We start from the raw sequence: 23,449 nt of genomic DNA on the forward strand, positions 1-23,449 counted from the left end.
ATAAAAGACTTGCGATGATTCTTTTACAATGTATTACGAATCATTAGCAGTATTTAAAATAATGTGTCATGTTTTAAAAGCTCTACGAGATGGAGTAATTAACTGACTAAATTAATTCCAGGTTGGAGGTTGATCATTGGAATTAACAAGCTTGATGAATTCCACCAGACAATTAAGAGCAATAGTGCTGCAATCAGTGCAACTGATTGAAAGAAGCAGTCAAGCAGTAAACAGAGCTTAGTAAAGTTCTGCAGGGTTTTTGAGAGTTACCTGATTTGGTCCTGGTTTTGGATGATCCTTCTTTATGGCTGTGAAGGAGATTTGTGTTGGGAAAGTGCTCATTTTAGTCCTTTTCATCTTTGCTGTTGGGGGACAGAGATCAGGACCGTAAGAAAATGGGCTTTGATGTGAATGAACATGTCCTCCTGTAGTTTTAATCTGATTCCTCAAAGTTTATGCATTTCTTAGCAAAATGACTATTGTGTTCTTAGTCTCTAGTATTATAGCAACTACTTTTGTGATCATAAACTTGCATGAATACAGTAGTTCGGACTTATGATTTCTGACACTAAACATCTGTCTGATGTTTCCACAGATCCTTCTTGGTGACGTTCCCTGCAGTGATTGAGTCCGGCTCTAATGCCAAATTGTGTGCAAGTCTTTTAAAACCCAATGAGAGTCTTGCAATGACTGTTTCTCTGCTTGATGATCAAAACAGGACTACTCAACTTGTGCAGCAGAGATCTTCAACAGAATTTCACCGCTGCTTTACTTTCCAGGTCTGTCATTGTCTGGCACATGCAGCATTTTCATCTGTTTTTGTAACAACATGTTTATCTACAGGCACCTCGAGTAGATGGAGAATCAGTGCAGAAGTTGAAGGTGGTAGTTCAAGGAAGTAACTTCAAAATGACAGAAGAGAGGAAAGTCATGTTTAGACGTTACCTACCTTTGACCTTCATCCAAACAGACAAACCCATCTACAATCCAGGACAAACTGGTGAGCTGTGATTGAGCCTTGGATGAAAATTAAAAATGATAAGAACTTGTAGTGTAATGGACTTTCTACACGTTCAAGTACATTATGTAATGGATGTGAGTTTATCTGTGTTTTCCCTTTTGCAGTAAATTTTAGAGTTGTGACCATGAATGCCACACTTGTGCCCCTTGATAAAATGGTAAGATCTCATCTGTCATTATATTCAGCTTTTTTTTTTTTCTTGCTGTCTCTTCATCAGCATGAATGTAACTTTAAATGTCTAATTTTACTGTTTTTGTCTTGCAGTACAGTCTGGTGGTGGTGGAGGTGAGAATTTCTCTGGTGCAAGTCTTTGATTGGTGCTGATGCTTCATTTCTGTATGTTTTTAGGTTTGCTGTTTGAGTCTGTGTGTGTGTGGTGTTTTTTTTTTTTTTTTTTTTTTTTAATAGGACAATAATAATAACCGGATTGGTCAGTGGACCAACGTTTCTTCAACGAGGTGGATTTTGCAGCTTTCTCATGAGTTAAACCCAGAGGCTCAGATAGGGACGTACACACTAAAGGCTTTTATTGGTGACCAAGAGATCTACCAGGTTTTTGAGGTGAAAAAATATGGTAAGTCATTGTTAAAGTGCAAAAGTACAACTGCAGCTCTGAGGTAATTAAGCATTTTGTTTCTGGTTTAGTTTTACCCAAGTTTGATGTGACCGTAAACACACCAGAGACATACAGTGTTGCAGATGTGGGACTGAAAGTTGAGGCTTGTGCCAAGTGAGTGGCTTATTTTCTTGTCTTGGGGTTGGTCTGTTCCTGATCTTGTTCCTTGTGATGTTTCCCAGATACACTTATGGCCAACCTGTACCTGGTCAAGCATTTGTGGAAGTGTGCCGTGAGCCTTTTGAATATGCTGACATTCCAGGCGTGACCCGCCAGTGCCTGAATAAAACTGTAAAGGTGTGACTTGTCATACAGAAGGTTTTTTTTTTTTTTTTTTAAACGCATGCTTGAATTAAATTTGAGTCTTTGTTCTGCTACCAGATGAATGCCACGGGCTGTGCCTCCCTTACTTTCAGTACATCAGTGTTTTTCAACACCAAATTTGAGAATTCCATGCAAGATCTGTTTCTTGTTAACCTTAACCTCACTGAGGAGGGAACAGGTGAGCTATTGGTTGATTTGAACCAGTGACTCATGTCTGTGAGTTTATTTGGTGTCTTCATGTTTGTGGCGTTTCTTTTTCTTGCCAGATGTAATGATGTCAAAATTCACAACTGTGTACATTACATTTGAAGTTGGCAAGGTCACATTTGTGGAGCTCCCGGAGTTTTTTGATCCTGGCTCAGTGATTAATGGAAAGGCAAGTAAAACTTTATCTTGCTGCAGAAGCCTTCACAATGGTACCCTTTCCTCACCTTTTTCTTTCCCAACAGATCTTGGCATCTTCTTTCAATGGGACTCCAATTGCGAACAAAGCGTTATATCTCCTGGATGTTAACAGGTGGCCTAATGAAGAGCTGCTGAATCTGACCACAAACCAGAATGGACTAGTCACATTCTCCCTCAACACTGCTAAATTTAAAGCTGATCTGAATCTGAAGGTATGTTTTGTTCTTATTTTAAATGGAATGGAATTTTTGCAAGAAAAGTCACCATTCTTTGTTTCAACAGGCAAGTGCAACACTAGTGGATTACGATTACAAATCGCCATACTTCAGTGTCGATATGAGGGTGGTTCATCTCCGATCTGCTTCTGACAGCCCATCATTCAGTGAACTGACTATAGTGAAGCTTGAGCAGCCGTTGAAATGTGGTGCTGCGCTTCCAGTGATGGTCAAGTATTCTTTTGTTGGAGAAACTGGCAACTACAATGCTGACATCATCTATGTGGTGAGTAGACATCAAAACATTCTGTTTTGACACTTCTGATCTGTGTGGCACATTTCATGCACTGGTTTTTCTGTCTTCTGTCAGGTCTTGTCCAGAGGAGTGATCGTCCTCCATGGATTTCAGACGGTCACAGCAAGGGCTTCTAATAAAGTCATGAGCGGCTCGGTGTCGTTCCAGCTGTCTGTTGGTGTTGATATGGCTCCAGCGGTGCAGATTCTGGTCTACTGCGTTCTGCCCAGTGAGAGTGTAGTTGTTGGTACTGCATCTTTTGACACTGAAAAGTGTTTCCAAAACCAGGTATGATGTGCACTATCTTTTGGTTTCAAGTGGGGAATGGTGACATGTCCTACAGCATGTTTCTTCCTTGTTCCAGGTGTCTCTGAAGTTCTCTCCCGCTACAGCTGTTCCTGGTGAGGGAAATGTTCTGACGGTCTCTGCTCAAGCAGGATCTCTGTGTGGCCTCAGTGCTGTAGATAAGAGCATCCAGATCATGGAGCCAGGAGCACGTCTGAGAGCTGAAATGGTACCAGTTTGTTCAGTTTTATTGTTGCACTTGATTTGACATCCAGGTATAACTTAAGGATTTGAGTCTCCTGCTGGTGGATATAATGGGCAAATCTCTTATGTGGCTGTTACATTTTAAAACCATAATTGTATGAATGTGTGACAGTAACAGACAAAATGGTAGTGCATTTAATGTTTTTTTTTTCAGAAATGTGTGACACATACAGTATTGTTTCATGGACCCAGGTGTTCGACATGCAACCCCTGCAATTGCAATCAGGTTATCCATACGGCGTTGAGGATGAACAGGAGTGCCTGAGGTTTCGACTCCGTCGAGCTGTTCCTACAGATCATGCCTATACAAGTTTCATGGTAGAAAACATTTCATGACCATGTAGTAGGGCTGGGCGATGTATCGAATGCTTTTGTCACGCGCATTTCTTCAGTAAAGCCGGTTCCCTGATTACCGCTAAATCGCCATCACCTGCTTTCAAATGAAGCGGCATTTAATAAACAGAACCGTAGTTCACTGATAAGACACGCAATATCGTGTTCAATATCGATATGTATCGCCGTCGATATTGAGCGCGATATTGCGTGTCTTATCAGTGAACTACGGTTCTGTCTATTAAATGCTGCTTCATTTGAAAGCAGGTGATGGCGATTTAGCAGCAATCAGGGAACCGGCTTTACTGAAGAAATGCGCGTGACAAAAGCATTCGATACATCGCCCAGCCCTACCATGTAGTCACTGAATACTACAGGCTCCTTGATTTCAATTTCATCTGTTTTGTCTTGTTGCTCTGGCAGAGTGTGGGGATGAAGCTTGCAACAAATCTGAATGTACGCGAACCTCTCTGCCTGAAATACAAAGACCTGATATATTTTCGACGCTTCCCCAGTGGTAGGTCTACACAGTTGGACTTTGGTTTGTTTTTTCTCTTTCCTATAATTCTCTTTTCCTGTTTCTCCAAGTTGTTTAGTGTTGTGGTGGAGGGTTTAAGTATGCAAATATAAATGCAATGAGGGATTGTTGATCCTTTGTAGCTTCAGAACTAAAGTGCATGCAAAAAGCAAGAAATTCTAGTCTTGATGTCTTTTTTGCTTCAGTGTACTATGGGGGAGTACAGCCATTTGCAATGCCCCCTGCTCCGGCCCCTGCTCTGGAACCTGCTCCAGTAGCAGAAAGTAGTGATCGCAGTGGCACCTATGATGTGACCGTCAGGACTTACTTTCCAGAAATGTGGATCTGGCAACTTGCTGAAGTGGGGTTAGTGAAGCATGTCTTCATTTCAGCAGTTGAAAAGCCACAATTCTCTCCTATCCCCTTTTACCTAACTTGTACTTTTCTGGTATGTTCCTCAGAGACTCTGGGTCCACACAAGTTCCCCTCAAGGTTCCTGACACCATCACCACATGGGAGATGGAGGCGTTCTGTCTGTCCTCCAAAGGTTTTGGTCTCGCTCCTCCTGCTCAGCTGACGGTCTTCCAGCCCTTCTTCCTAGAGCTCTCCCTGCCGTACTCCATCGTCCGTGGGGAGTCTTTTGAGCTGAAGGCCACGGTCTTCAGCTATCTGTCCAAATGCATCATGGTATGTTTTATTTATAATGGATCTACAGTATATACAGAAGATCCCTGTCTTTGCTTAATGTGCACTGTTGTTGTTCGGCAGATTCGAGTAACTCCAGCTCGGTCATCGGCCTTTACTCTAAAACCGTTGAATGATCCATATCCATCCTGTCTCTGTGCCAATGGGAGAAAAACCTTTAAATGGGGTTTCACAGCTTCTGTTCTCAGTCAGTTTTTGGCCATCTGTCTCTAATTTGAAATGTTTGAGGTGTTACTCCCTATAGGGCTGCATAATAATGGTTAAACTGAATCATGATTGTCATGTTGAGGGAATTTTCATCTGAATTACTACAGAGAGAATGTCCGTTCATATGCATGATTTATTTGACCCTGTTGTTTCCTGACTTTATATTTAGTTATTACATTTATTTAATAAAGAACTCATGTTGGGTGACTTTTTTTTTTTTTTTTTTTTTTAAATACTCTTGATGCCTGGCAACTGGCTTTCATGATGAATAACCAGTGGGTAAATATTGTTTATGCTTAGAGAAGCAATGATCACGATCACAACTAAAATGCGTCTTATCGTGTATTCTAACTCGCTACCTCTGTCATTGCAGGAGCTGTCAATGTGACGGTCAATGCTTCAGCTGAACAATCCCAGACTCTGTGTGGCAATGAGGTTGTGACTGAGTGACTACATCAATGCGTCCCCTTGTCGGCACAAAGTCTACTTGTCCTGGTCTGTGTGTTCACCATATTTCTGGAAAATGTAGTGCATTGTGCTTTTTACTGATGTGACATGTGGTTGTTTTTTTTTATTTTGTTTTTTTTTTAAATATAGCCTGAAGGAGTTGAGAGGACAAACACCCAGAGCTGGTTATTGTGTCCAAAGGGTTTGTCTGCAATCAATAATTCCCAAACACATTCTCTCTGTACAGCCAAACATTAGCCTAATGCTCAATGCTGTTCTGTTTGGTCTGCAGGAAACGTTCTTTCTGAAGACGTGACTCTGACATTTCCAACAAACATGATCCAGGGATCAGCCAAATGCTCTGTTTCTGTCCTTGGTAAAGGGGTTCATTGAAGCAAACACTGACATGCATCAGAAGCCCAAGTTATTCTGGTAAAGGTTTTTGGCTTGACCGCTTGTTTCTCTTCCCCTCATAGGAGACCTAATAGGTCGTGCACTGAAGAATCTGGATGGGTTATTACGGATGCCGTATGGTTGTGGAGAACAGAATATAGGTGTTCTTGCTCCCAATATTTACATTCTGCAGTACCTGGAAGTAACTGCACAGCTCACTGCAGCCATCCGAGAGAGAGCCATGGGCTACCTTCAGAGAGGTGTGGATGACGATCAATTTATTCATGCTTTTTACTTCAGAGTTGGACTACTGTAATACTCTATACCTGGGTTTGCCTAATTCACCTGACAATCGACTGGCCTGACAAATGACCAGGCTACTGACTGGCACTAAAATCCATCAACACATTACTCCTGTGCTTGCCTCTCTCCACTGGCTACCAGTTATGTCCTGGATTGATTTTAAGATTTTGCGCTTTTTTTTTTTTTTTTTTTTTAAAAGCTTTGCATGGACTTACTGCTCAGTATATATGTGATCTTGTCCCTCAAGATCCTTGCGCTCAGCCAATCAATTTCTTTTTCCTCACTCACGTTATAAAACTAATGGTGACCAGGCTTTCTCTGTGGCTGCTTCTCGACTCTGGAACAGTCTGCCTTTCAATATTAGATCTTCCACTTCGGTTTCTACATTTTTAAATGCAGTTTAAAAACTTGTATGTATTCTTTGTCTTAAAGGATTAGTTCCCTTTTAAAATTGTTCCTTATTTACTCACCCCCATGTCATCCAAGATGTTCATGTCTTTCTTTCCTGGTCGAAAAGAAATGACGGTTTTGGATAAACATTCCAGCATTATTCTCCTTTATAGTGGACTTCAATGGAGCCCAAGCGGTTGAAGGCCAAAATTAGTTTCACTGCAGCTTCAAAGTGTTTTAAACGATACCAGATGAGGAATAAGGGTCTTATCTAGAGAAACCATCTGTCAATTTCTATAAATGTATATGCTTCATAAACGCATCTTAGGCTGTATGTCCTAAGGCTTCCCTAATACGGAAAGCAGAAGCACGTGCAAGGCGATCACTTGTTTTATAAAGCAAATACGTTTCACTAGATAAGACCCTTATTCCTCGTCTGGTATCGTTTGAAGCTGCAATGAAACTGTAATTTTGACCTTCAGCCATTTGGAAAGACCACTTAAGTCCACTATAAGGAGAATGTACAGCACTTTGTTTTGAAATGTGCTTTAGAAATTAATCAAATTTATTTTTCAACTCTGGTTACTAAGTTCTAAGGACGTTCAGTTCTTACTATTGGAGCATGTCTAATTGCTTGTGGTTTTTTTTTACCTCAACAGGATACCAAGGACAGCTGAACTACAAGCACAATGATGGTTCATATAGCACATTTGGTTATGATGAATCAAATACATGGTGAGTGTGACAGTTCTGTTGGGTGTGTGGTCTGTGGTGGCACCAGCGGTTTGTAAGTTCAGTTTGTGACCACTTCTCCATGGCCAGGTTGACTGCCTTTGTCCTGAGGACTTTTGGTCTAGCGAGGTAATTTATCTTCATTGATCCGAACGTCCTGCAGAGTGCAAAGGATTGGTTGATCAGCAAGCAGGGTTCAGATGGCTGTTTCATGCAGCAGGGAACTTTGTACCATTATGAAATGAAGGTAGTCGAATGTTTCTTCAAATGGTCCATAACAATGTATTAGAAGGCTGAGACTGTTCTAAATGCTTATATACTGGTGTTTTTAGGGTGGAGTTGATGATAATGTGACCATGACTGCCTACATCATTGCATCACTGCTTGAACTAGATGTCCCCTCCACGGTAAAAACTCCAGTAGTTGTATGGACTCCTTGCAGATGACCTTGTTCTGACTGTAACTTGATGCTTGCTTTTATTTTTAGGATCCTGTCATCACCAATGCTCTGTCATGCGTGAGGCCTGTCGTTGGGAACTTGAGAAACACTTACGTTATAGCTCTGCTGGCCTACACCTTCAGTCTTGCTGGAGAGACCAGCACTCGATCACAGCTTCTAACCTCCTTAAACAATAATGCCATTTCTGAAGGTGAACTTTACCAGCCTCTTGATGTTGCTTCATCAGGTTCTTTGACATCAACTTTCTCCCCACCTTCTCATCTTTAGGCACAAAGCTCCATTGGTCTCAGACGACATCTGGTGATACTCTGGCGGTGGAGATCAGCTCTTATGTGCTTTTAGCGGTTCTCACTGAACAGCCTCTCACGACGGCTACTCTGGGCTATGCTAACCGCATTGTCAACTGGCTTGTGGCCCAACAGAATCCCTATGGAGGCTTCTCCTCCACCCAGGTACCTCTGACCACCAAACATGAGCTCAATCATTTGAGTGGGGTTTTTGATCTGGTACTTGTTTTTAGGACACTGTGGTGGCTCTTCATGCTCTGTCTGTGTATGCTGCTAAAGTGTTCAGCGTGGACTGCTCCAGCACTGTTACTGTACAGTCCTCGGTGGCAGGAGGAGAGTCTTATAGCTTCACTGTGAATCGGGACAACAGGCTGCTGTATCAGGAGAAGCCACTAAAGAACATTACTGGCAAATATAGTGTTAAAGCATCAGGGTCCTATTGTGTATCTGTGCAGGTCTGTATCTTCACCCCCTCCATTTCTGTTTGTTGCACATCCTAATTCTGTTTTACTTTGCAATCATAGATTGCATGTTTCTACAACATCCCGACACCTATTAAAGTTGTCAGAGCACTGAGTGTCGAAGCAAAGGTGAAGGGAGACTGCCGACCGCTTGGAGCCAATCTCATGTTGAACTTCACAGTGAAGTAAGAACAGATTTGACTCTTAAAATCAGCTCACATTTATGGCTCTACTGCTCTGAAAGTTGCTTTCTTGTCCCTATTGACTAAACCTCTTTATTCCCCTTCATTCAGTTACATTGGTCCAAAAGAAAGTACTAACATGGTTATCGTGGACATTAAACTTCTGTCTGGCTTCACGGCAGATACGTCACTGGTTTGTATGTTAGGATGTCTTGTAAAATCCCAAGATTCTTGAAGCTCGTACAGATGTAATCATGCATGTCATTGTGCATGTTCATCAGCTTGGATCTCCACCCCAATCGTTTGCCCCGCTAGTGGAGCGGGTCGATGCTGAAGATGATCGTGTTCTAGTTTATCTGAAAGAGGTGAGACTTTGTACACTGGGTATATTCACTAGCTGCCATCTTGAGTGCTGTGTATGTGCTGCTGTTCATTTCTCCTGTTCTGCAGGTTCTCAAACGATTTCCCGTAACTTACACTCTACGACTGAATCAGGTTCTTGCAGTGAAAAATCTCAAGCCAGCGGTCATCAACGTTTATGACTACTATCAGACAAGTATACCATCACAGACTCATGTGTCTAGCATACAGGCAATTCTACAGGAAATTCAGCCAAAGTTAATTTTCTTGTCCTCTTTCAGGTGATCAGTTTGAGACGACATACACCTCCCCCTGTCCATGATTGTGCTGTAGTACTGGCTACAAAACGCGAATCAAATAAAACTTGTGCTTTAAACAATCAGTGATTGTGTTGCCTGTTTGTGGACTAAAGTTTGAGACTTCCAGCTTAGAATAAACTTTTACAGTGTTCATGAGTTTGACTTCCGTTCCTTACAACATGGCTGAAATGCAGATCAGTTGGTCATTGGCTATTAACTTTGACTTCACTTTCAGTATTTGGGTTATTTGAAATGCTCCCATATTGCTACAATTTTCATAGATGTCAATTGTTTTTGTTCCTTTTAATTAATTAAAAAAAAAAAAAAAGCCTTAAAGTAATCTGTAAATAATGGAAGGTTACAAATGGTATTGTAGGTATTTGAGGAATGAATTCAAAAAGGCTTTCCTAACCTTGTTTACTTATTTAATTTTTAAATGTACACAAAGCATTTTTGAATGTGACTCAAACAATATCTGAAATCTCTTCAGTCTAATACAATGTTATATTGAACATTGAGCAATAATTGCTGTAAAATGCAATTTCAGCTAAAATATGTCTGCTGCATTACATCTACATTCTAAAAATCACAGCAGTTTAAGTATCTTAAACCTTTGGAGTTGGGAAGGGGGTCAAATTTTTCTTTTTGGTCCTCAAGTTTTAATTTGTCCAGTCTTTTCTGGTGTACATGGCAAATAGTTTTGAAGACTTCAATTTCTGGCTTCAACACCTTTTTAAGTGACCCTGAACGCGAATTATCTGGTTCAGGTGTGTTTGATTAGGGTTATAGCTGAACTGCCATTTTCCAAAGGTGCATTTGAAATTGAATACTTCCCTACTATACAGGAAAATTAAAAACTGCAAAACTGGATGTTTGAATTCGAAAAACTAGGCGAAAAGTACCTGGATGTACTCCCTGCAAGATTCTGAAGTGTGCATTCGATGGCCCCTTTACTATCACGAGGCCATGGGAAAGGATTTATGAATGGCAGTAAAGCACGCAACTGATGCTGGTAGGTCATGTGACCGTAACAACATGGCAGTTGTAGTATGTCTGATTTTCATTCATACTACCCATATTCACACTATATCAAACATACGTTCTTAACGGTCATGAACCTAAAGTCCAGTCCACATGACACAAAGCTGTCTTGTCATTCTATGGAATAGAGAAGAAAGTGTAAAAACTTTGGCTTGGGGGTTTGGAATGACTGACATAAAGGTGAATACATTATTTTTATACTATTGTTTTGAGTATAAAATGAGTCAAAGCCACAGGTTTTAATATGTTTTAATAAAGTCTGAGGATTACACTTTTAGTTTCATGAATAATTTTCTAAAAGTGAATTTACTGAAAGGAAATCAGAAAAGCAAAGTCAGCATTCATTTAAAACGTACACGGAAATACTCTTATGGGCCTCGATGTGGTTGCACGTGTCCTGGAATGTGTGTTTAAACTAAAAAGATAAAGACATCAAACATGGATCCCAGATCAATCATTAATATCATATATATATATATATATTTTTAGCACCTGAATACAGCTGTCAATCCCAAACACTGACCGTGTGAAGGTCATCATGTTGTTCTCCAGGTCAGAGGTCATAAATAATTTCACAGATATAACACAGTGCAGCTCATGTATATCCAGTTCACATGCTGTGCCTCGAACTCTAAATATCTGTCAATATTTTTAGGCATGTTGTCTGAAGATTAAAGTTTACTGCTGTTACAACTACATCAACAAAGTTCATAATAAAAATGATATAAAACATGAACATAAAATACTTAAAATTCAGCATCAGTTTGTTATAATAAATGTTAAGGATTCACATTATGAAGTATTTGCAGGGTTTCTGCAGGTTTTATGAATGTAAATTTAAGACTTTTTTTTAAAGATCTTTTTAATTTAAGGAACTAATTGAAGGGAACAAAATACATCAATATGGTATATAAATGTCTACATGTCTTGTATTAGCAATGCTTCGAAGTTTGAAAATACAACAGATCTCCATTACTTTTTTAACATTTAATGGCACGACTTCATGAATTTTGACCCTGTTTCACAGACTAAAATGCATGTTTGAGCTGTTTTAACTAAAAGCAACTTGAACTGACATATCTTAAAATATATCAGAGACATTGTTTCAACTTAAAGGGTTAGTTCACCAAAAAATGAAATTACTTTCATTAATTACTCACCCTCATGTCGTTCTACACCCGTAAGACCTTCGTTCATCTTCAGAACACAAATTAATTTTTGATCAAATTCAAAAGTTTTTTTTATCCTCCATTGAAAGCAATGAAATTACAGCATTCAATGTCCAGAAAAGACAGTTTAAACAGTCGTGTAGCGTCTGGACCAATCAGCCACACAATTATTCATGGTATTCAATGAATTACCCATAAACTCACTCTCACTATCAAAGTTCTCTGAACTCATCCCCCTAAAACTGCAACCAACATCCCAAATGTTGCTAGCACACAGGCCAACCTAGGTGTCCTGTTACAGTTATATGGTACTTTTATGATCCAGAAGAATTCTGGAGAGACTAGTGACTCATTCTTCCTGAGAAGGACAAATAAACTCTCTTAATCCTATGTATTCTCTATATAACCACTTGGGAAATGTATAAACATGTATCCAAGTTTCCCATCTCATGACTTTCCTTTTATAGGCTTTATTCTATGTATTAATTCTCTCTTTTGAACTATTTTGGTATTAATGTTCCATAGTTGCAAATGTATAGTTAACTGAGATCACATTGGCAGCATGCTTGGTATCTACGGACTCCAACTTTCATTTCCTATTTGGTAATTTATGTCACATGTTACTAACTCTGTGACACATTAGTATTATAAGAATCTAGAAGGTTATTCTCTCATTCATCCAATCCAGTGTCTTATGCTAATATCTTGCTACAGAACAAAGACTCGTAAAACTTCCCTCTGAAAGGGGAACTCCTTATTGGCTCAGACACCTCAAGAGGGTGTGACATCTTCACCCCTTATATTCACTGATCACAAGGAACCCCCTCTCTTCCTGCTCTTCCTCCTCTTCTTCTCTTTTACTGATGAATGCTGACGTCAAGATGATGCTTTAAGAAGCTAGAAGCTTCTAAGGAACCCCAAGCTTGTGCCAGGCCTCGGCCTAGACCTTCCATTCACCAAAGATCCTCTGAATCCAGCCGGTTCTCTTTCGTCAAGAAAATATCAGCAAAGATTCAACAGGAGCCTCCACAAATTGCATCAGGACAGTTTTAATTCAACTTGGAGAGACATGCAAGTATCAAACTTAGTCTCATTATCGGATACATTGAGTATCCTTACCCCTTTTAAAGAAGGGCCTGTTAAAACTAAACTGATGGTTTGCTCAAGGCTGTTGATCTGCTGAATGTCCAACAATGCTGTAACTTCTTGCTTCCTGTACTCTGCTTTCTCTCTCTCTCTTGGTAAACTGTATGCATGTATGTGTGTGAATGTTACAGTAGTTTAAGTGTTTAGTCTAGTTAATAAAGTCTTGTTCATGTCACACGTAAGGTTGTCCGTGTTTTGCGCTCATGTACGGGAGTTCCTATTCATGTCGGTCCTGACTACAGGCTTTTAGTAGAATAAGATTGTTATTTCCCATAACCTGGAAATGAACATTTCTTAGTTAATAAACAATTAACACTGTGTGTTCATTGAACAACAGGTTAATTGATTGTAATATTAATTTTATTACATTAAGTTAATTTTATTGACTGATTAAAATATTAATAATTAATTATAACTAGTTATGATTAATTATTCATATTTATTTTGAGCTAATTTGCTACAGTCGACATGACTAAAGTGGGTTAACCTTAATGTAATGAATCGACGAGAATCCCATACATAATCCCAACATAGTGTGGCCCAGATCCGGCCCACATCTGGTACATGTGGATTACATGCGGACCAGATTTGGGACAGATCTAGGCTGACACTATGTTGCTGTAAGAGATACTTTTTGTACACAAAAACAAAACAAAAATAATGACTTTATTCAACAAATTTGTCTCTCCCCAATGAAATCCTTGGAATGACATTAGGGTGAGTAATTAAAGGGGCTCTATGTAGGAATGACACCCAGTGGTCAAAACAGGTACTGCAGTCCAATTTCAAAGTATTGTTTGCCCCGCCCCCTCCTTCAAAGACGCAGGTGGCCAGGTTGAGGACAAGCAACAAGAGGGAGCACAATTGACAATGAAAGCTGAAGAGACTTACACACTGTACGCTGATGAGTTGATTTATCTGTTTTAATATGTTGTCGGTCATAGACATTTTTAGATGGATGCAGAGGCTTTTTAGGTCAGGTAGAATCTGCGATTCTCTGACCCAGTTTGTTTGCTGGTTTCCATGGCTGTAATACACGGTGTTTTCCGCCAACTGGCAACCTGTGATGTCGAAATACTATTGGATAAACTGGCAGCACACGGTTTCGCACAGACCAAAACAAAGACAGACATTCCGACACGGAACACACATTTCAAAGTAGAATATCTGGCTGTAGCATTGTTTTTCTGAGAAACAAGTAGGTGACCTTAGCATGTTTCCTAAATATCTGCAAACATACAGGGGTATTTTTATTCTTTTTTATTCTTAAAGTGAAAATCTTATAGCCCATTTAATGAGAGAAGTTTCATTTTTGGGTGAACTAACCCTTTAAGATTACACCAGTAATATTTTTTTTTCAAACTAAGGTCTAGTGATAGCGAGAAGAAGCCTCGTGAATCATTGAAGCTTTTCAGCCAAGTGGTTCACAAAAGGGTTCATTTCTCGAGGCTTAATTTGCTCACAATACCACCTGGTGGTCAAAGAGTGTAAAACAAGCAGATACATTACAGATGACCTGATGTGATCTGATACAATGTATTTTGCGCCAGTTAAGGCTTAGAAATAATGGTGAAGAAAAATCAATTTCCACATAGACTAATCTATTTATATGAATAATGAGTTTCATTCATGAAACATTCGTAAATATACGAGTAAATGTGTGAGGGATTTGCGCGTAAAGAGACCTTCCCGAAAACTCTTCTCCCAGTTCACAAATACTTCGTAAACGTCAGAAGTGATAGTGAAATGTGTGTGTGTGTGTGTTAATGAATTCCAATCAGTCATAAATGGGACGCGCGTGCACGCTCATTCTCAATTACCATAAATCCCGCCCATTAAATCCAACTGACAACTATATATGGGCATCATATTATGACACCAAACGAAGAATTTTGGCCACTTGGGGCCATTAGTTTGCCCAACCGTATTAAAATCAATTAACACTCTGAGGTCTGACGGTATCGCCGGCGATACCACCGTGGTTTTTTTCTTATCAGTGTGAAAGAGACTAAAAATACTCCGTCAATGTTGCACATACAATTAAGAGTTATACACCATTTTAATCTGTGGAATATCTTCTTTCATTTGTGTACACTCAGAGTAAAAACAGAATGTTGTGCTTTTTGTAAAATAAAGAAAACTAACATGATGCGTGATCTCTCCTCTCCCTCTGAACGAACTCCAATCTGATAGTTCTCAGAAAATGAACTGTAACTTAGTGAATACTAATGACAAAAAAATTACACTTATGTCTAAAAAAACGTTAAGATGTCAGGTTTTAAATCATGTAAGTCAAATAGAAAACAAACCTTCTTTGTTTATGTAATCTGTATGAAAAGAGAGCCATGTCAGAAATCCGTGATTCAGCTCATTATCCGCTAATGCGGCCACGCCCACGGAGCCAGCGCTATTCAGACGCTAATTCAGTCAATACATGCATTCATTATCTCAATCGTGTATTTATTGTCTTGAAAAGTGTTTATCTGGATGTAAAAGTCATGGTTAGCGATCTCTAGAAGACATGCAGTTACTTCCTGTTTACTTGTCTTCTACAGATGAAGTTTAGATGAGTTTTTGTTTCTTTAGCGCCCTCCGGCTGCTGTATGTATTGGAAACTCCATTCATGGAATAGCCTCTTCTTCTTTTAGATGAATTTGTGGACTAAAATGCACAGAGCGCCCTCCGACTTCAAGGATGAATTGAAAACACCAGCGCTCATAGTAATGACAGTGAATATTAAGTTAATATAACTCCTCTGTATAGAAAATTGACATAAGCATATGAGAATCCAATATTTCTCCAAATGTGCATGCTTTTAAACTAAAAGTCTATATCTATATCTTTTTGCATCACAGAAATACATATTTTAAAGTATAATATAAAACCATTACTTTATATTGTAATAATATTTTTCTGTATGTTTCATATATCATAATGAGCTTGAGACATCACAGAAGGTTTTTTTTCACAGCCTACCTGACTGAAATGCCTCATTAATATGCAAGTCATTTCAGCTCATTACTATCCAATTCTTTTGTCTTCTCAGGTGAGAATGGCCCATTTTCAGTGGTGATTCACGCCTCCTCGCATACTGTGTTTCTTGGCAAAAAGTGTCTTACAAAAACTAAATCAATATATTGTTTTATATGAAGGAGTAGGCAGCATAATTTTTACATAATTTTGAAGCAAAAACTCTAGTCTACAACCTCCAATACCCTTAAGTCTTATGAACACAGATTTATTATACTTTTTTTGGCCTTATTTCAGTGACTTAAGTTTTTTGTTTTTTCAACAACCACGCATAAATGTTATTCCTTCAAAAACACAAACATGTACATACATGTTCCTCACATATTATTGTAGCCTAGTTTGTGCTGAATACAGTGTAATGACACTTTTTCCATTAATATGTTTATGAACAACTGAAAAAAGCACAAATGTCAGGGCATGTCAAAAGTTCTCCAGGCCCCAAATCAGCCTCAGACTCCAGAGGGTTAATTATTTGATTAAAGTGCTCTATTTGCAGATGCTATTACTGGCTCTCACAATAAAAGTAAAAAGAAAAAACGTATGTAATTACTATATATAATATTTTTTCAAAATGCTGTGTAATGTACCTTATTAAGGTGAATTAAAATGCAGCCTTATTAATGAGCAAAACATTCGGATGTTAAACGCACTATTTACGCGTGGCTGGGAGCAGGTGTATATTTCTTATGTACCAACTAACATTTGGAAAATACGAACATTTTAATGAATCCGAAAATTTACGCCAGAACCACTTTACACACGATTTACACTAAAATTCGTTCTGCTCGTGTTTCATGAATGAGACCCAATGTGTGTAAATATATTATTTGGTCATAATAGGCAGGAGGGGCGATATTATTATTCTAAAACCACACATTTTGAAGGAATCCCATGGGTTTATATATCTGTCAAAATGTCGCACCAAGATTCAAACCGCTTCCTGAACCAGTCTGGCAGAAGCAAGGCTTCGGATGTCATCAATGACGTTATTGGTCTAAAGCGATACAAGTCTTGAGACGCGCTTCACTGAAAGCTTCCGTTATTTCTCGACACGCTTTGAAGCTTCAGCACAGAACGTAACGTCACTACTATCCTGCCTTAATCTAAGCCCTGTCAGTGAAACCAGGCATAAGACTTTCAGCTCTGATTTAAGACCTTTCTAGGCTTTCATTTGTGGAAATTAGCCCTTTAAAGACCCACAGAAACCCTGCTTTGAGGCATAACTAGGTGGTCTGTAATGATAACCACTATATAACCATCATTAACCATTCACTCCATAACCAAGCCTAAATAACAGTAAGTGTGAATCGATGCAGCTCTACTGGACGCGCTCCTGCTCCAGCCACACCACGGCCCTCTGCTGGATCAGAATGGTGCTGCGTATGATGGCGAGCAGCTCGTCTGTGCAGCTCCATGTGTTCGGCTCCACTGTACTGAACATCAGAGGAAGAGTCTCCAGCTGCAGCTCCTCCATCTGACAGGCCTCCATCAGGTCCTCCTCTCTGTGCCCCGACAACAGCTTCCTGACACACACAAGGATTTCATTGGGCTTTTCCTGATATCAAGAGCTGATGTAACTAGATCATCTTTATCCACTGACCATTATTCATCTATCAGGCCTTCAAACTTTAGGGCTTTGTCAAAAATTTCGAAACAAAGCTTTGTGAAACATTCAAGAGTTTTAATGTGGCAATATTTGTATTTCTAGTTAAATGTTGCAGTTATATGAATTTCAACTGATTGCAATTCTAATTTATTACAATCCCATTTCAATCGCAATTAGCCTTTCGCCGAGCCCCGCCCCCCTTAGTTACTGTTGCTTTGTCTGACAAGCCGTGGCGCTGTCACTCCACACGCAGTGAAAAATACATCGCAGAACAAAGAGGATACTGACCACACATCGACAGATAAGACAGAGCAGGTTACTTATGATATTAAACAAAGTCCCAGCTTTCAAACCGTGTAGTTATTAAAGAAATTCAAACAATGAAAACCGTTTTGTTGCTCTTTAATGTGTCGTGACCATGGTCGTGACAGATTGCTGTAGATCCTCAGCTCAACCGCTCGTAAAAACCAATCATCTCTTCCTATTAGTCCATGAACATGAGAATGGATGTTGTTTCAAACACGAAAAGACGTCAATACACACCATTTTTCAAGTTTAACTCCACCGAGGTTAATCTTTTAACTACTGGCTGCTTTGTCGGACAAAATGGCGGATGCGGCGTTCTGATTGGTTAGATCACTTGTCAATCAAACTCCCGGCGAAGGGTAAATTCCACATCATGTTTGCTACATTAATTCAAATTCAGGAATTGAAGTAGGCATTTTCAGTTTAATTCCCAATGCATATAGATACAGATGCGCACCTGAACTTGCGGCCCTTCTTGTCTTTGGGTTTGATGTAGATGATGATGGGATAGATTCTCTGCTTCAGGAGATTCTCCACATGATTCAAGCCCAGCTGAAGCAGACAGTGTTTGTCCTAAACACACACACACACACACACACACACACACACACACACACACACACACACACACACACACACACAGAGTTTAACACCCCTGACAGCAACATAGTGTCGGCCCATATCTGGCCCAAATCTGGTCCGCATGTAATCCACATGTACCGAATCTGGGCCACACTATGCTGCTGTATGGGACAGTGGTGACTCTCAATGTATGAGTGTGTTAATGTTTACCTGGTTAATGACCTCTTGAATACCATGTAGTTTGATTCCCAGTGGTTGATCTGAAGAGTCTAAGAGGAACACACTTTTATCCTGATGCACAAAACCCTCCAGCAGCTCTGCACACAATAATAATAGTAATAATAAATATGGCAGCAATTATCGGTTTTCAAGGTATTCAAAAGGTATTGTTTTATTTAGCAAGCCTGTAACCATCTCCATCATAGATGGAAAAGGTGATTTACAGCAAATATACAGCAAACTATCGAGGTTGAGCCAAAAACCTAGGACTAGTTCGCCAAAGTTGTTTTTTGACATCTCCAATATTTAATGAATGATTGGGTGGACAGCAGCAGTCCTAGAGGAAAAGCTGCTCAGAATGAGGAGTTTTACCATGTGATACAAACGTTGTTGGTGTGCGCGATGCACAATTTTTTACAAAAGTGAAAAACACGAAGGTGCCCCCCAATGGCCAATTACTTTCGAATTCCTCACAAGCCTCTTGGGCCATGAGTCGAACAGGTCCAATGAGTTTCGTTCTGATCAGCCTCCGTTAACCTTGTCTGATAGCTGCTCAAACTTCAGTGGTTTTTTGAGATGGGTCAATGTCCTCATAGACAGTCATGGCACCTCAGATGAAGACATTGCACACCAATTTTCAAGTCAATTGGACTAAAGTGTTTATAGCCGTTTTCTTGTTTTTTTCCAGTTATAGCACCACCAAGAGGTTAGTCGCCGCATCCTTTTTCACACGACCACAGAATGAGCTCTTACATAGGTGTGCCAAGTTTGGTGAAAATATCTCATGTTCACGAGTTATAGCCACTTTGAATGTTGTGGCAGCCCTTAGGGACCCAGAATCGAAATTTCAACTTTTTATTTTTTTTATAACTATTTACAATCAGACTCCAGAGAATGTTGCTGCAATTGTTTGGTTCTGATTGGGGAAAAAAACCTAGGACTAATTCGCAAAAGCAGGTTTTTCAAAAAATCCAAAATACCCGAAAATTTCACCAGGGTGACGATCAAATCCGAGAATTTCAATGATATAAGAAGACAGAAGTTATGAGCCATTTCGTACTTTTGACCGCTGTAACACCGCCGTCAGGCCAATCGGCATGAGCCTTGGTGACGTTGTAGACGGTATGAGTACTACCAGCCCTCAAAGTTTCAAGTCTCTACAACTTGCCGTTTGGTCTGCCTGTTCACTTTTAGGGAAAAATTCTGATCCTTGGAGGATCTAACAATTACAATAGGGTTTCAATGCTACATTCTTGTACCCCTAATAATAAAAATAATAGTGGGAAAAATAACATTTATTAAAAAGTATTATGTATAATCCATAAAATGGTAAAATATAGGGTTCAAGGACTTTAAGGCCTTTAAGCACATGTGTCAAAAGCTGTAATGTTTTATTTAGCAAGCCTGTAACCACCTAGATTACAGATGGAAAAGACCATTTACAGCAGTCAATTTACTGAGGAAATATGTTTTATAAACGTACATAAGCTTTTTACAGTTATCGAGGTTGAGCCAAAAACTGAGGACTAATTCGCAAAAGTAGGATTTTGAAATAATCTCCAATGTTTAACGAACGATTCGAAGGACAGAGGCAGTCCTACAGGCAAAATGAGGAGTTCTTTCATATGTTACCAATGATGTAGGCGTGTGCAAAAAAAAACAATCGTATGATACACAATCCTTTATGCACGTGAAAAATACGAAGGCGCCCCCTGGTGGCTGATTTCTTTTGAAATTCTCTTTTTTGTGTATATTTTTATTTTATAGTGCCAGTCACCGCATCCTTTGTCATGTGACCACAGACTAAGCCCATACATAGGTACAATACTACATGCTTGAACCCCTGATAATAATAATAGTGGGAAAAATAAAATTTATTAAAAAGTATTATGTATAATCCATAAAATGTATAATAAATTCCTGACATTTTTAATACAAAAAAAAAAAAAACGTAGAATAAAATGTTAAAAAACAAATTATTTTTTAAAAGACGAAGTAAATACCAGCTGTAAACGCAGGAGCAGTGCTATTTTAGTATCATTGATACTATACTATTATAGCATATAATAATAACTTTTTATTAATGTTTTGAATTAGTTTTTATTTTTATATTTTGAGTTTTCATTTTAAGTTTAGTTTAAGTTTTAGTAATATTAAAGTATTTTTAATAGTATTTAGTATTTATCATATTTTGAAAGAGTATTTTTTCCATATTTCATTGTAATTTTAGTTTGTGTTGTCATTTTTAGTAGTGCTTTGTTGTTACCATTTTTAGTAATAGTATTATAGTATATATTATGATTTTGAATTAGTTTTTATATTTTCCATTTTTATTTTAATTTTAGTTTAAGTTGTAGTAATTTTGTTGTGTTTTAGTTTTTTTTTTTTTTTTTTTTGTCATTTAAGTAGTAGCATTATAGTATTTATTAATATTTTGAATTGTTTATATTTTCCATTTTCATTTAAATTTTAGTTGTCAGCTAGTTGCCAAAGCAACATTTTCATTCATATTTATATATTTTGCGTTATTTCAGTTAGCATTTATTTTAATAAAAGTAACATGGTTTTAGTTTTATTTAACGCCAATAGCTCTTAGTTTAGTTCATTCTGAGATTGTGGCTGTACCTGGATGGCAGGTGTTGAAGTCCAGGCCGGATTCTGCCGGCTGCAGCAGCCGCTCGATGATCCCGCGTGACAGCAGAGACGGAGAGAAAATCACCGGCCGTTTGCTGGAGACGCGAACCATCTGAACCAGACTAAATGGGATCAGCTGCTCCTCGTGACCTAAATACACACAAATATATATATACACATATACAAACACGCACTCAATACTACTGATGGCTTGTCCGATTGGTTGAACGTATAAGTGGGCGGGGCTTACGGTTGCTGAGTGTGTAGAGCACCTGATTGGATGAGCCAATCGCACGATAGTTTGAAGCGACCGCTTTAATCAGCCGAATGCGCTCGGGCCTTTTCTTACAGAACTGAGAACAGACACAGAGAAAACAGCTCAAGATCTGTAAAAGAGAGACAGACAGGTATCTAAAGACAGACCATCACCTTCTTCCTGCATTGATTCTGTTCAAGCGCCATCGTACGAAGTCTCACCAACAGCAGCTGCTGAGCCCTGAACGAGAAACTCCAGTTCAGTCCTGACATCAGACATTTAACAAAGAAATTCAACACCACCAAAAAAAAATATTTCTCTTTTTTTTCCACAGTTCAAATATCTAAACTTTCTGTAATCAAGATACACTTACTAGAGAAGCAAAATCGCAAAATAAGAAGTCTCGTTTTCAAGTTGATCAAAATGAAGCGAGTTTATGATTAAAATTAGAATTAAGTTTCTTTTTGGCAGATATTTGTTCTTGTTTTAATCATAAACTCCAGGACTTGACACAAGTTTGAAAGGAGTCAAAATTGCATAACCTGACACAGTGACTATCATAACCCGGCATTAGACAAACCGATCGTTTCGCCTTATAAAACCTCAATATATCGTCAAAAGCCAAATCTTTTTGTGTCTTTGTATCCGCTTTTTTTTTTTTTTTTTTACTTTCAAGGTGACGTCAGCCATTGACTTGTATGTTATGAATCACCAAGGTGTTTGAGTTCAGCTAAAAATGCTTTGTAAATTAACAGCAAATTTACATTTTTGGGTGAACTATCCCTTTAATATGTTGTCATTTTTATGTACAGTAAATGTATCTTGATTTATGAATGGATTTGTAAAGGAAAACAAGACAGAATATAGCTGCAAGCAGCAATTACGGGGACAAGCTGGATAAGGGCAGAAAAGAAAATATTTGCAGACATGTGTGATCATGAGGTTAGGAAAAAGCTGTTTACAGTTTTTTTTTTTATGGTCAGAAGAGTTAAAAGTATTTTGTTTTAATTCTTTATAATATTTCAATGTTAAGTGTTTTTTTGTGTACCTGTTGTAGTTGGGCACGGCTCCTGCCTGCAGCGGCGCCCCCGTGTGTTTGTCCACGCGAACGCAGCGCCACTGATATTTGCCGTTATAACGCGTATCGGTGACGTGCAGCACATCGTCACAGCGAGCACTGAGACACGGCGGGTCGCCATGGGAACTGAGGTCAAGGTTCACGCGCACATAAAACGAGTCAGCGCCGGTGAAGGATGGAGATGAGAGTTCAGCAATTACACGAGAGTAACCTGAAACGAGGGAGGGAAAAAAAATTAATGAATCAGATAATAATCTAAACGGATCTAAATAAACTAGAATCTTATGACATTTCTGATCTCGCTCTTTAATTATTTTTGTGTATATATATATATATATATATATATATATATATATATATATATATATATATATACAGTACAGTCCAAAAGTTCGGAACCACTAAGATTTTTAATGTTTTTAAAAGAAGTTTCGTCTGCTCACCAAGGCTACATTTATTTACATTATATATATATATATATATATATATATATATATATATATATATATATATATATATATATATATATATATATATATATATATATATATATTGATGTAAAAAAATGCATTACACTACTTGTTTCAAAATAAACTTATATAAATATTATTAAAGCAAATGAAAAAATCAGTCACAGCAAAAAACACAATCATAATGAGATACATTTTTTTGCAATCACATTAATATCTCACATGGTTTTGCTTGAATCTTGTTTAAGGATGTTTAGGAGTTTTAACTGGAGAACTAAACAGCAACATCACTACTAAATGTGATTTTCTTCCACAGTTTTTTGGTCTTGTTTTCCAGAATGAAGAGAAACTAATCAAAAATATAGCTGCGAGCAACAATTATCGGGGTTCAAGCACTTTAAGGCCTTTAAG

The 23,449-nt window shown here is 38.6% G+C and overlaps 1 protein-coding gene and 1 pseudogene across 2 annotated transcripts in view; one reads left to right on the forward strand and one right to left on the reverse strand.

Annotated features, from left to right (window-relative positions):
• Nucleotides 1–304: 304 nt before the first annotated feature.
• LOC137008723 (alpha-2-macroglobulin-like protein 1) lies at nucleotides 305–9,553 on the forward strand (annotated as a pseudogene).
• Nucleotides 9,554–12,879: 3,326 nt separating this feature from the next.
• The window catches only part of zmp:0000000896 (caspase recruitment domain-containing protein 10), a 33,526-nt gene continuing 22,956 nt past the window's right edge, over nucleotides 12,880–23,449 (reverse strand). Inside the window, exons 18-24 of one of the 2 annotated variants that reach the window (XM_067381092.1) lie at nucleotides 22,539–22,779; nucleotides 21,664–21,730; nucleotides 21,485–21,587; nucleotides 21,226–21,384; nucleotides 18,615–18,698; nucleotides 18,257–18,372; nucleotides 12,880–17,410 (exon numbers count right to left, since the gene is read on the reverse strand). In XM_067381092.1, the coding sequence (XP_067237193.1) occupies nucleotides 17,174–17,410; nucleotides 18,257–18,372; nucleotides 18,615–18,698; nucleotides 21,226–21,384; nucleotides 21,485–21,587; nucleotides 21,664–21,730; nucleotides 22,539–22,779 (1,007 nt within the window). In that variant the 3' untranslated portion in view covers nucleotides 12,880–17,173. Of the gene's footprint in view, nucleotides 17,411–18,256; nucleotides 18,373–18,591; nucleotides 18,699–21,225; nucleotides 21,385–21,484; nucleotides 21,588–21,663; nucleotides 21,731–22,538; nucleotides 22,780–23,449 lie in introns of both variants that reach the window. The other variant, XM_067381093.1, reaches the window with a different exon arrangement.

This window comes from Chanodichthys erythropterus, chromosome 3, assembly GCF_024489055.1.
Source record: "Chanodichthys erythropterus isolate Z2021 chromosome 3, ASM2448905v1, whole genome shotgun sequence".
NCBI lineage: Eukaryota > Metazoa > Chordata > Actinopteri > Cypriniformes > Xenocyprididae > Chanodichthys > Chanodichthys erythropterus.